General features: G+C 41.2%; 1 protein-coding gene across 1 annotated transcript in view; it reads right to left on the bottom strand.

Moving 5' to 3' along the window:
- Positions 1-14,577, bottom strand: part of LOC116236308 (protein eva-1 homolog C-like) — a 79,540-nt gene that overhangs the window by 25,463 nt on the left and 39,500 nt on the right. Inside the window, exon 3 of the mRNA XM_090136671.1 lies at positions 8,698-8,912. Coding sequence (XP_089992797.1) covers positions 8,698-8,912 — 215 coding nt within the window. The remainder of the gene's footprint in view (positions 1-8,697; positions 8,913-14,577) is intronic.

Raw genomic sequence — 14,577 nt, forward strand, 5'->3', positions numbered from 1 at the left:
ACTTATCTCCATTTTTTCACACTACTTTTCCTCCAACACTCGCTTCCCACCTCCCCATTCATAACACTCACAAAACTGTCTCAGAATCCACAGGGACAAGCCATTCTGTCTCCTGCTATAAAATAACTTCATTAAGAAAGATTAATGATATTTTTTTTTTTTTAACCATATGATCCTTCAGAGCAGAAGTGAGGTAGAGGAAATATTATTAAGTGGAGCAGTAATTATGTTTTAAATTGAGCTGGATGGCTTAGATATCCTCCAGAGCCCCTAAAGCACTAACACAATGTTTGTCTGACATACATGAACCTGTGTCAGAGCGTTTTGATACCACAGAGTGAGGCAATCCCACAACCTTACTCAGCTTCTGCCATGCAGAGCTATGAATTCCAGTCTCAAAACAATTAATTTCCTCTTGCAAGGAGTTGCTAGAAAATCTTCTCCCAGAAGCTCTCCCAGGCTCCCCTCAGTTTCATTTTCTTGTACCCACCCTGATATTGGACTTTCCCACAGTCTTATCCCCATGCTATTATCCTAAAGGCCACAGCATGCCTCCTAAACCCATTTTGTCTCTGCCTCAATGATTCTCTATTTTTGAGCTCTCCCTGAACATAATATCTATTATCTTCAGCATTATAACTCTGAACATCATCCTTTAAACAACAGCAATTTCTGCTCCAATTTCTCTTCAGTCTGGGAGTGCCTCACCGGCAGTTGCTCACAGCTTCCTGAAGTTTTCACCTTTCAGGCTCATACATGCAAGAATTTGTGCCTCTACTGAACACAACCTTTGTTTTAAACTTTAATCCACGACAATTCAAGCCTTTTCTAGAGAAGAGAGAGCATGTGCTGCTGTTGTTTTTTACTTATGAAGGTAATAAAATGTAGGCATCTCATTTCAAAAAACAGAGCTTAGAATGGAAAGGATTAAAGGTGAACAGTATTGAAGGGCCTGCAAGCACTAGCCCTAGCTTGACCATTATGTTAAAATGCACAGAAACAGCATATTCCTTTTTCTGGACTCACAGTGTTAACAGCTAACTAAGCATATGAAATTTAATTTAATGCAAAATCCAAAGAACTGCAAAGGAATTCAAGTAAGACCTCTATGCAGATACCTCTTTTGATCTCACAAGGCAAGAAACAGATGGAACAACTCTTGAGAGCTTCATATATGGCAAGAAACTTTCTCCAAATCATAGTGGACCTGAAAAGATTTTCTGCTACTGCTCAACCACGACTTTACACCTACGCAGTGCCACAAATATGGAGCTAAGGGAAAGAAGGAACACCATAAAAGTTCTCTTTCCCACAAGGGAGTTTCCTCTCCTCAAAGGCAGCGCTCTGCTTTTCGGTCAGCAAACCTTTCCATACCACATGGGTAGAATTTTCACCACTGCATATTAGGGGCTTGGTGTTGTATAATAGATGCCACTAAAACCAGTGGGAAAAGCACAGTGGATTTCAGAGACCAACAAGAAGCTGCTTTGGAAGTTTCCGCTTTAACAAGCAACAGATGTTCAACTGTCCTTAGATACAGAACCAAGAACAAAGGTGATTGCTTCACAACCTCAGGCTCCACAAATTGCCTCTTCAGAACCACGGAATCATAATTTAGGTCAAAAAATTTTGTCTTGTCCTGCTCTGATCTGTGGTGACTTTTATTCAATATTTCCCATGTAAGAGGAACATCCTGAGCTTCTTTTCAGTAGTACTGAGAGTAACAGTCCTAAGGAGAAGTTTATACCTAAATTAAGGAGCAAAAGTCATACATACCATTGTGAGAGCGCAGAAATGAGAAATGTTCTTTAGGCTGAATACACCTTCTATTAATGACTCTTCTGACTGGCTTCCTTGTTAATCTACAGTTTCAACATAATTTGATAACTGCCGTAATTCTGCAGATTTACTTCATGAGGAGGAGAAATCAATATTTCCTTTTCATTCACATAATTCTGATGCACCACCCCAAGGTTCTTGAAAAAAATTATCAAAAAATCATTAAGATTTCTGACTTCCCGCAGACTGTTTGGGTAAAGCCTTGGATAAAATTAAATATATCCATAAAGTGTAAAATAAAAACTGAAATCAGCAAACAAGTTATGCCAGACCTAATATCAATTTAAAACCTGGTGCATACAATTTTCACCTATCCTGACATGCACAGAAAATGTATTCCCTATTACTATCAGTAAGTATGCGCAATACTTAAACTCTGCAGTGACCGCACAAAACACACACCAATGGTGAAACTCACAGCAGGTCACAGACCAATACCACAGCTTTCTGTTCTTATTCTTAAAAATCACAATTCTAGGCAAGATTTGAGCTTCAGTGGATGTCAGATGACAGAATGGCCTGGATTGGAAGGGACCTTGAAGATCATGAAACTCCAACCTCCTGCCACACACAGGGCCACCAACCTCCACATTTAATACTAGACCAGGCTGCCCAGGGCCCCATCCAACCTGGTCTTGAACATTGCCAGGGCTGAACAAGCCCAGCTCCCTCAGCCTGTCTTTGCAGGGGAGGTGCTGCAGCCCTCTGATCATATTCCTGCCCTCCTCTGGACCCTCTCCAACAGCTCTCTGTCTTTCTTGTATTGGGACCTCCAGACCTGGACGCAGTGCTGCAGATGGGGCCTCACAAGAGCAGAGGGCAAGCACTTCCCTGTCCTTGCTGGCCACCTCTCTGCTGATGGAGCCCAGGATACCATTTGCTTCCCAAGCTGCATGAGCACACTGCTGGCTCACGTTCAATTTTTCAACTACCAGCACCCCCAGCCTCGGCAGGGCTAAATGCAAACATTTCTGAATTTGGAGATGATCAGCTAGACTGACCCCAGAAAGGCTATGAGTTTTCTTGATGGTGTGTGAGTATCCTGAGCTCACAAGCATTTGATAAATGGCTGAAAAATTCAGGCATTCTATTCTTTTCTCACTGTCAGTTGTAAAGAAATACACAGAAATACACGATCAGGAAAAAAAAAATGCCCATGAGCAAAATGAATTTGCATAGAAATAATTTTAGAAACACAAAGTGGCTCCCACCTGTATACATAACCAGCTGTTTATGCTAAAGTCAGCTAGTAGACTCCTGAGTAACACAAAATGAAGTCATGTAGGATACATTATGTAAAAAAAAAAAAAAGTCACTCCAACAAAAGAAGGTGGAGGAGAAATTCCTGTCTGGCATGAAAGAGGAGGAAGGACACTTTAATTGTGTTGTGCCATTTTATAATAGTTTTTCATTGGTAAATCAAGCCTAAGGGCTAACAGCCAGTGCTCAGGAGGGAAGCTGTGGCTGCTTAAACCCATTCCATTCTCAGGTTCGTGACTGAGCTAAGAGGCTGCAAGATTTGGAGGAGATAACAGAGAAAGAAATGTGAACTCAAGTAAAACAAACACTAATCTAACCCCTGTGATTTATGTCCTGGATTAATCTCACTGCAGTGACCCAGGTCCTAAAGCAAGGGCAATCTCAAGCTCAAAACCATGTCTTGCAAGAGGACACTACAGATGAAACACATTTCTCGTGCTCATTTTGCTGAGCTTGTTGGCATAGTAATTGTTTGTGGTCATTAGTTATCAACTGTTTAAATCTGGAACTGAATGGGAGCTCTGAAATAAGGCTGTCCTCAGCTATTCCCAAGGGTGCACTCATTTTTATTTTATCTCTTCAAATCACTCTTCAAGAAATACTTCTGCTCATGCTTAAAATAGACCACAACTGAGCTTAAAACCCAAGGTAATTAAATTTATCTTAGCTCTTAGTACCTTGCAGTAGCTCATAGATTTAAAACATTCAGGGTGAAACCCTGAACTATAGAAGCCAATGATGAAATTCCATGGGAGCTGGGATTCTGACACACAGCTTCTCTCTGTACAGCCTCTGTTATCAAAGGAACATAAGGATGACTTCAGGGCACATCAGTTCAGGCATCAAATTGCACAGAGTAACCCCACTAAATGATTTCCAAATTGTATGTCACAGAAGATAAGAATTCAGGGTGTGAGCTGTATGAATGAATCAGAGCTGTGTGCCAGATGAAGATGGGCACAGGTTGGTACTAAGAATTTTACACAAGAAGATAACAATAATTAAAATATAATCAATCATTTCTAGGTCACACTCAGCCCAAGCACTGCTGTTAAACCAACACATAGGTTGGTATTCTTCCATGAGCTTTGCAATGAGAACAAACAAGGCAGCATTAGTTCCCTTCAGGCAGACACACAGCACAATGGATTCATAATGGCTTTATGTTACATTTTATTTGAATTTTAACACTCTTCTCAGTGTTATATCTCAGATTGTTAGTGTTACCTTAATACATTGTAAACTTAGTACTTTAAAGTTGCAATCTTATTCAGAGAGCCTTCTCCCAGTTACGTGCAGATTGCATGTTTGTGCAGTAAGAAGATATTTGAAGGATCAGCAACAGGGAAGGAAAGAGTACAGGAGCAACTGGAATCCGTACTGCTGAGATGCAGGTCACTTGCCTACGGTATTATCAAGAAACCTTCCCAGTCTGCTGCTCAGGAAAGTAATTCAGTTTTGCCCAAAGCACCATATTCAAACTGTTCATTAAATTAAGAAGAGCACAAAGGCTCTGGATTTGACCACTGATCTATGGCATGTTTTAGTGCTCCACTAGCTCTCTCTTATTACTCCCCCACGGACTTTCTGATGCTCACCATGGAGTTAGCAGAAGGAAACTATACCCACATTACTGGTGACATACACCAACACACCAGACTGAAAAATAGAAAGCTGAAAATTGGGCATGCATCAGCTCTGCTATGGAAGTAAATTCCAGCAAGGTGAGTAGTGCAGGCAGCAGTGGTACTAACATGCTAAAAAACAGCACCAAGATTTTCCAGAGCTCCTCTGCAAGAGCCTTAAAAGAGCCTGGAGTCAGTAATGTGCAAAGAACTGCACTATGTTCAGTAAATAGAGCTAGTAAAAAACATACTACAACTACTGTCTAATTAACCATTACCTACATTTCCTACCAGTGGGAAACTTAATCTGTGTGGAGGGCCAACTTCAAAGGGCAAGGAGAGCTAAGATAAAGAAATACAAAAGGATACATAACTGAAAGTCATGGGATTAAAGAAAGGGAAAGCATAAAACAGAGTGGAGAAAAATCACTGAGAGCAAACCATTGCATTGTCAAGCAGAGTCTTGGAAGCAGTGACAGAAGTCCCATGACTTGGAAAGTTTAAATTTACAGTAAACAAAGCATTAGGAGGCTTACAACTCAGGGAGCAGTCCTGCCTCTTCAGGGAGACAGGAGCCTCTGCCTGTCATGCCTCTCCTTCCACTGCACTTCAAACTGCTCTGATAAGCTATTTCAGCCAAGCAAAGACATCAAAGATACAGCAATTTAGAGATATCTGTGATCTCTGCATCAAACAGATCTTCAATTTGCAAATCATTAGCCGGGGAGATGATTGCCAGAGAGCTGTATTTCAGGCAGTGCACAGTTCATGAATGAAACTGCACAGGTTCCATAATTTTTTATAAGAGCAGCTTTGGCACTGCAGTAACCTCCTGTGCACCCTCAACTCACTGCTCACAAGCGCCTGCAAAACAAACAGCACAGTTTGATGAAGAGTTGCCCAAACTGCTCTTGAATTCACTGACATCTCTGAAACTTTTCCTAGTAAATTGTCTGTAAATCCTGGAAATTTGATGTGCAATGTGACAAGCCCTGAGCTCTCCCTGCTGTACTGACCACAGTGTGGTCTGGTGTAAATTCCTTTCTTCCTTTCTGTCATTTTTCCCTCTCTTTCCTTCCGACCATCATCATCTTACAGGTTGTTTGGAGACAAGGGAAAGGGGCTCTTTCTCTGTGTCTTTATAATACCAGTACAGCAGGACCCCAGTTCCTGGTGAGGACACTTGGGGCTGTTACCTCAGTGACACTGTACAACATCCTGAGACTGGGCATGACAAGTAACCACCACACATCCCAAAAAGCCATAGTAGTTGAATCATTTTCTTCTGCTTTCTATTTTACTTTACCACACTATTAAGCTATGATGCTTGGAGAAAATAAAATCATCTTCCATAACACACAGACACCTCCAGCTCCATCGCCTTCTGACCAACTCTCAGCTCATGATTTGGAAGTCTTGCAGCTAATGGAAAGTTTACCTAAAATTTTAATTACCATGAGATCAGCTTTCCTCTGCTTTCTATCACATAAATCTTCCTATCCTGTTAAAAAAGGGGGAGGAAGTGCTCAGGGTGTCCTGTGGTTAGCATGCAAGGAATCTGCTGCTCCCTTTTGCAGGGCTGCCTCATACACTGCTAAAGTGCCTGTGGGAGAAGGTGACAGCAGAGGTGTGTCATGTATCTCACTTTAGGCACATCCCAGCTACTTCCAGCAGAACTCTACAGAGAAGGTACAAAAGAAACAGTTCCAGACCAGACTGTCTAATAATGCATCAGAGCACAATATTAGCTCCTAATATGAAAGGCTGAGTGGGCAATTTCTACACCCTCAGCTTTAAATCATCTTCTTGAATATAGCTTTGTGAATATAGCACAAATCTCTCTTACTTCCTACAACACATCTCACGTGTCTTGTACTAATTTTAGGTTCCCCTGTTAAATGGAATAGGAGGCAGGAGGCTGTTTAAAAAACAAATCACATCTGGCTTTCAACACAACTTAATTTTTGTTTTTCTGATATCTCCATACATGCAGTTTGGGGTCACTGCCTTCACATCTTGGACACATTCTCCTAAATGGAATGCACTTCATTTCAAATAAGAATGTGATTAAGCAAAGCATCCTGGCCACTCATCACCTAAGACTGGACTAGCATTGGTTGCCTCAGTGTAATCAACATCTTTTTTTCCCTTTTCAACATTGTTTCTATGTCTGAACTGGACATTTAGAGGACAGAGAGCTGCCAAATGAGAGTAACAATTATGCACAGGTGGCGTTCAGAGGGAATGGTATTAGTACCTGTCTCTTACACTCCCTCCAGGCCAATCTCGAGATAAGAGCATATACAGTACAGTATGTAGTCATGGGCTTGATTAGACATGGTGATTTTGCATACTTAATTTGGTAAGGTTTGGTTTAGCTGGCTTTTTAAATTAGCACCAATCAGAATACAAACATAACTCTCCTGTTTATAGCAACCACATAACCAAGTTTCAAAACAAAAAGAATAAATCCAATTTTATTGTCCACAATTTTCTTTTCTATGTCCAATTTTCTTAAGTATGTGCATTTCCACCATGCAGATGCAGGCACCTTGCTATTCAGCTTGTGGAGAGTCTAGCTTACCTTTCTGAGAGGCATCACCCTTTCCAGGACTGAGAAAGAAGATGAGATTCAGCTCTCATTTACCTAAAGATTTCATCTCCCTTGCTCTCAAATTCTTCTAATTGCTTTAAGTGGGCCACTCACTCACAGGAGATTAGCTTATACGCACCAGTATCAATGATGTTTCAAGTAAATTTAATCATGAAAAGAAACAAAAAAGGAAAGGCAGACCTCTGCTAAAGTCTTCAGTCAGAAAAAATCCTGGATGAAAGAATGAGAAGAGATGGCAGAAACACTGGCCTTTATGCGAATTATAAATGAAATTATTCACTAGCTCTGTGGGTTCATTAACCTAGTTCTAAGTTTTACTATAAGTTACTATTGATTCATAGCTATAAACACACAGCATGCTAAAGAAAAGTTGAAGTCTTTACCCAAGGATTTTCAGTCACAAATTGTGTACATAGAAAGAAATGGGCTTTCTCTTACGCTGGGGAGCAGATCACTCATCACAGATCAGCCAAGTCATGTTTCTAATTTTTGTTGCTCTTACTGACAGCTGACTAACAATGGCACCTTCCATATAATCCTCTGATTTGCTGAAGTTACACATGCATATAGTCAGCATTCCCTACAGAAATGGACAGAGGTGGTTAACTGAGAGCTAATAAGCTTAAGTGATGTATTATCACTTACAGTGGCCTAAGAGCCAAATGAGTCAGGAACAGAATTCAAGGATTGTCTCTGGGTTTCATGTTACTGAAGTAAAAGCCTCCTGAGACAGGATCATTTCTGAAGTAAGCCACCAGAGAAACCAGAAACAGCAAAGAAACTCCTAAATGTGTTGAAAAAGCTAGTGGGAAGAAGTATGAAGAAGCCTTGAAATACAGTCCAAACATAATCTGGTCTTCCAGTATACTCCTTTTTAATCATATGCCTGAATTATTATTGACTAGAACCATAGGAAAAGTAAATGCCTGGCTGTATGGGAACTGCTGAGTCATGGCTTGAACCTCTGATTGATCACCTGAGGCGAGCAATGAGTCAGCCATGGGAGCACAGGTGAAAGCAATTCACCTGTGCTGCAGGAAGGGGTGGAGCCTGGCTGCACCTCTCCTAGACCCATTTAAGAGCTGACTACCACTAGGGAAGGATCTCTCTTCTGAAGATCTACTCCACTCGAGTTTCCTGAGTGAGCCCATGATACGGGTAAGCATCCTATCTATTCTCTTTGTCTTGCTTTGCCTAGCTCTCTTGTTTATTTCATTATTATAACATCTTAACATTATTTGATTATACAATATTCCTTTATACAGTTTTCCTTGATTATACACTATCTTATATTCTTTGATTATACACCGGCCTAGGAAAGCACTCCAAAATGAGCAGATCCAGTTTAACATGAAATACCTGAAGGGAAGTGCCAACTGAACAGGCAACATCTTCCTTAATTAAAGTTGCATAGGAGTGGGGAGAGCGAGAAGGACACATCTGATGACTTGGTACAATTCTGCCATAGAAAGAAGACTGGATGCTGATGGTAGTTCTGTGAGGGCATCTCAGGGAGACATATTCTCCATCACAGGCATGGTCAGTGTAATTCTTTAGTACTTGTGATATGTAACCTGCAAAAAAACATGACACAAACCATCATTAGTGACAGGCAAGTTAATAAATTATTAGTATACTAGTGCAGTTTAACAAACACAACTAAAGCAGTGAGGGCCATAGATTTTATTACTCATCCTCACATACAGGAGAAGAAAATAGATATTGACAGAGTCTGAGAGAGAGAGATTGAGTGATTCGTCCTTCAGTAGTGTTATATGTCCTTAGAGTCTGAAGCATCTGTATATTGCTTCCTCGTAGTCCATTCACACCACTTGCATTGGTACAAATATCAAGACTACAAGAAATGCAGCTGAGCCAGACTCACCATTTACACTATATCTAGATACTCCATGCAACTTTTGGTCCACAAGTATAAGAGAGTCATCAATACATTGGAGTGAGTGCAGCCATGGGTCACTGAGATGGACAGGAGCTGGAACACTTGACCTGCTGGAAATAGGCAGCTTTTGGGGAAAATAAAAGCAGTCTCCCTGTGTGTACAGGGAGGTTATCAAGGAGATAGAGTTAAACCCTCCACAGGAGCACATGCTGAAAGAACATCAGGCACGAATTGCAACAGGTATTTCAGACCATGTATATGGAGTAGCTTTTTACAGTGAGGGCAGACAGTCAGTGGAGCAGGGTACCCAGAGAGGCCCCACAGTCTCTGCTACTTCAGGATCTCCATGAATAAAGCTCTGAGTAACCTGATCTGATCTCTTAGTTGACTCTGCTTTGAGTAGGAGGTTGGACTAGATAACAACAGTTACTTCCTACCCCAGCTTTCCTGTAACCCTCCAACAGTAACAGGTAAGAAAGACCCAGACTCAGAGCTGCTGAGGGGTAAGTCTGGTGCAAGTACTTATAGCTTGTTGGGTGAGAACATCATGGCACAACAGTCATACCTTGGATCTCCCTTCACAATATACTATTTTACTTTGAGTTGTTCCTTCTATTCAAGGACTTAAACACAAAAGTTTTCCTTCTCATTTTTACCAAGTTTCAATAAAGTTAGAAGAAAAACCATATGCAGAAACCAAATCTCTTCTGTTACAAAATGGTGTTATTCATAATAATAAAGTTGTTAGAAAGAACAAAGCGTGACAAACCCTCATTAAAGCCATGCTGAGCTAAACAGGATTGATTGCAGTCAGGTTTCCATGGTGTAACATAATGGAAAGCACAACAGTGTCAGCTGAATAGCAAGGTCCTAGACTGCAGCAAGTGAAGACTTGCTCAAATGCATCAGCAGTGGGCACACAAGCAAAAGAAAGAAGCTGCTTATCTTCAGAAGGCCTCGGGCATGCAGGGATCTCCAGAGAAATATGTGACTCCACTAACAACCCTTAAATGAGGGCTGGGAAGGGATGGATCCTGTTTCCAGCCCTTCTGGTCATTCAGTACACTGCATGCAGCTGAGTTCCCCTGAGCTGGCCCTGCTTTCCAACCAGGTGCTCCATCACTGTTTCAAGCTGTGACTTTTAGCATTTCCACTATACATGGCAACAGCCCCTAATCTTGGCACGCTCAAGCCTGAGGAGGAATCCTGGTGGTGCTGATACAGAGACATTCACTCAGGGAACTCTACAGCCTGCCCAAGTGCAGCAGCAGCCATGCCTCTGTTCAGCCCTGCAGACTTCTAACTCTCTGCAGTGACTTCAGAAATCACCTTCCCAACCCTGGCCACCAACAGAAGCCTATCAGTAGCAATCCCACAATATCCTGTCTCTGTCTTCCTGTACTTCTTTCTCTAGAAGTAGAATTGAGAGGAAAAACAACACCCAGACAAACATCTAAAAGGAAACCTGATATATATCTTACACTTGCATTTTTAAAAAATAGCAGAAAGGTGATTATGTTCTCAGTTGGCCATAACCATGAAATAAATTGGACTGGTACCTCTGTAAAATATCCAGTACTATCTTTTGCTTAAAACAGGGGCACTTTACATCCGTTTGCTCAGAATCTAGTCCAGTGAAGTTCTGAATATTTCTACAGGGCCTTCAGAACTTCTCTGGGCAACCTGTGCCAATGCTTAACAACAATTAAGTATAAAAACAGTCATAACCGATTCTTTGTTGCCTCTGGTTCTACCACAGTTCATTTCAGAGAGAAGTTTCTGGTTTCACCTCATCTGTAAGTAAACAGCAACTGGATCCCATTCTCCTTATTCTTTAGTTGCACTCACTGCTGCAAGGTGCACTGCTTACTCATGTTCATCGGCATGTTCTCCAAGACCACTGTGATAATTTACACAAGGAAGCACAAATTGTAGTTTGAGAGAATTCATGTGGCTTCCTGAAAATCATTTCAACATCAAGTTGACACGTGTATGCATCTGAAGGCTATCTTTACTCACTAAATAAATTATGCCCAGGGCCTTTGCTCTGGCCCCAAGTCTATAACCAACAATGTCCTCTTACATTCTAAAATAGCACATCCTCATCTAGATCTTTGACTAGGAATAGTTCTTTATCCACACTAACACTGAAATCTTGCACAGGAGATGTGTGAAAGAAGACTAGCTTGAGGGAACTTTAAGGCACCTGGAACATCAGTAATCATTGCTCTTAGAGATAATCAATGCACACCATTTTAGCTTAGACAAGTAAGCTTCAGTTACAAAGGCTGGATTTCACTGATATTTCTACATTTTAACCTGCAGTTTCATCTTGCAATTCTGCTGCTGCAGTGCACTAAGGTGTGTGCCAAATAGTTATTTACTCAAATCAACATGTTAATTTTCAAATCCCCAGGGAAGTGTTGGCTTATAAGAAGGCTGAGATGCAGTCCCAATAACTACAGTAAGTGACAGGACAGCATGAGATCAGGGAACACAATTATTTACTTTATTGCCTTTATATGACTTGATCAGGAAAGTGCTTCAGGAATAAAATGAACTATTGAAGTGCATATCCTTTCCCAGCCAGTAGAATGCATGTTCTGGGTGATGCTATAACACATAATCAGATCGGCTCTACGTCAAAAGCGAGGCAACCATGCAAGATGGACAGGAAAAGCAAATAGCAAACAAAAACAGAATATAATATGAAATAGTAACCCTCATTTTCCGTGCTGATATTCCAGTGCATTAGGACTTCTCCCTAAATCTGACCTACTAGGGAGGGAAAGAACTATAACCAAAGTACAGAGAAGACAGCACTGGCTCCTCCAAATACTCAATTATTCTGTCAGAGCAGCTATTCTGCAGCATGCCTTTCACAGCACCACACCACAATCAGGTAAGGTTTCCATCCTTGCAATTAGTGCTGATCACTTGTTGAAATAGTTCCTTCCTCTCCTTTTCTATCATCAGTCTTGTAATACTGTGAGTTTGTTCAAGCTGAAGGTATTGAAGTGCTCGAAGGCTTTGATGGTGACTGGCCAATAATAAACAAAGCACAGTGCCTGAAACATCTGGCATTGACCACAGTTAGGAAACACTGAATTAGGCACTGACATGATGAATTAGGAAAGACATGGTGTTCTCCAAAAAGCAAAAGGACTGGGCTGCAGAGAATCAATGTTTTCTCTTTAAATGTGCCACATCTGCACTACATTCATTGGCAGTTCTTATGAAAATGCTGACATTTCTCTACCCACTGACTCATGTTTCAGTAAACCAAAACCTGAATTGTTTTCAGCATTCCTGCTGGGTTTTATGTGACAAGTTTCCAGTGACCTTTTGTACCACTACATGCAGCACAAGCAAGAGAACTACAGGGAGGCTCTTCACTAAATGAAGTATATGAACACAGAGCCAGTGGCAGTGATTGAGGACTTCAATGGCACTTATATACCAAAGCAAGAAGCAATTCATAAATAATAAATACAAAAGGAATAGCTTACAGGCCTCTGACTGTCTCCTGGCAAACATGAAAAAACGTTTTCTGGGTGGCTGCAAGAAATTATTGGTGTACAGTAAAATTAGATAGCAGATTAGCTATTCACAGATCACAGAATATGACAGTCAAGATATCGAGATAAAAAAAGTATTATGAAATGATGCTATTGTCCTCCACCAAGTATGTTTGTCTGCATTGCTTTCCGAGGTATCAGCCATAGACTTACAAGAGCCCAAATTCTCTTACACTTGCAAGTGTAAGAGAAGGCTTTTAAAAGCCAAATCCATTCATCAGCCTCAGATTCTAGGATTTAAATCAGCATTGTTGGATCCAGAAAGGCAAGCAGTTATTTAAGGAAGACATCACAGTTGTATTGCCATAGTAAAATCTATTCTGTTTTGTCATGGCTCATCTTGGAGGGATAGTGACATTGATTTTCACAGACTCATAAAATCACAGAGCTATAGAATGGTTTGGGTTGGAACAGACCTTTAAGATCACACAGTTCCGGCCCCCTGCCATAGGCAAGGACACCTCCCATAGCCCAGGTTGCTCACAGCCCCATCCAGGCTGGCCTGGAGTGCTTCCAGGCAGGGGGCATCCACAGCCTCACTGGGCAACCTGTGCCAGTGCATCACCACCCTCACACACAATACATTCTAACTAGAGATAAAGAGTTCACATCACAGAGCCCATGAAGCTCTTCTAAATCAAATTGCAACTCGTTTAATTAATGGACAAGACACTTTCCTTTAGATGGCGTGTGTACAAGGGACTTCTAACAGCATAGCTGTAGTGAAAAATCAATAGACAACACACAAAAAACTTTCCACAGTAAACACATTTACAGGGGCATACACCTTGCAAATAACCACCAATGCATCTTCACTGCTAAACCTCCTCATCTAAACAAGTTCCACTTGTATTTATTTTGATTGCAATTCCACAATAAAATTCTCTCCAGCCCACTCCTTTCTATGAAAATTTATACAGAAAACAAATTCACAGAAATCAATGTTACAAATCTAACATGCAAATGGAAAGACACCAACTAAGTAAACAAACCCAAAGCTTGATGTCTTTTGGCAGCACTGACTGCAGCTAAGTTTAAGAGTCTAAACAGGATCTATTCCCACACTCAGCCTCTTCTCCAGGCAAGCTAATTCTCAACCTTCCCTACAAGCCCCATTAGGTCATATGGCAATAGACAGACAGCCCTTTTGTGCCTTCTGGTCCAGTCACTAAAATTGTTCAAATGAAATTTGTGCAGTTTTTCAAGGGCCAGGGATCAGCTTATTCATGTGTTGATAAAGCGATTACCCAAAGCAGTGCTTATATAACAGGGAATGGAGTTAGGCACTGAATCCCTTCACCTCCCTCAGGATATATTCTGAGTTCACTGAATGTCTTGTCACTTATTCAACAGACCAGGAACTATTTACAGCGATCCACGTTTAAACCATCTCTACATTTACTTGTCCACAATTTGCACTTTGATGGTGTGTGTGGTCAACCTGCAAACCACCACTGTCACTTCTACATTCCCAGAGAGAAGCACCCTGTAAGACTCTGCAGTGCACCTATTTATCTCCATCAGGTTCCTTAGGCTTTCCTTAGCCGTGTCCCCTCCAGAGAAGCCAAGGCTGGTGAGCACAGTACATGACAGCAGTCTTCTGATGGATCCCATACGACTGATGAATGCACCTTTTGGCTTTTCCTCCAATATTTTGGAAGGATGGGGTTCAGCACATGCCAAAGAAAATCCATTCCCAAATTGATAGGAATTGTTTGGCAATAGGAAATATTAAGCATTTGTCATGAAACTAGCTGCTGC

This window comes from Phasianus colchicus, chromosome 2, assembly GCF_987193195.1.
Source record: "Phasianus colchicus chromosome 2, bPhaCol1.hap1.1, whole genome shotgun sequence".
In the NCBI taxonomy this organism is placed as follows: domain Eukaryota; kingdom Metazoa; phylum Chordata; class Aves; order Galliformes; family Phasianidae; genus Phasianus; species Phasianus colchicus.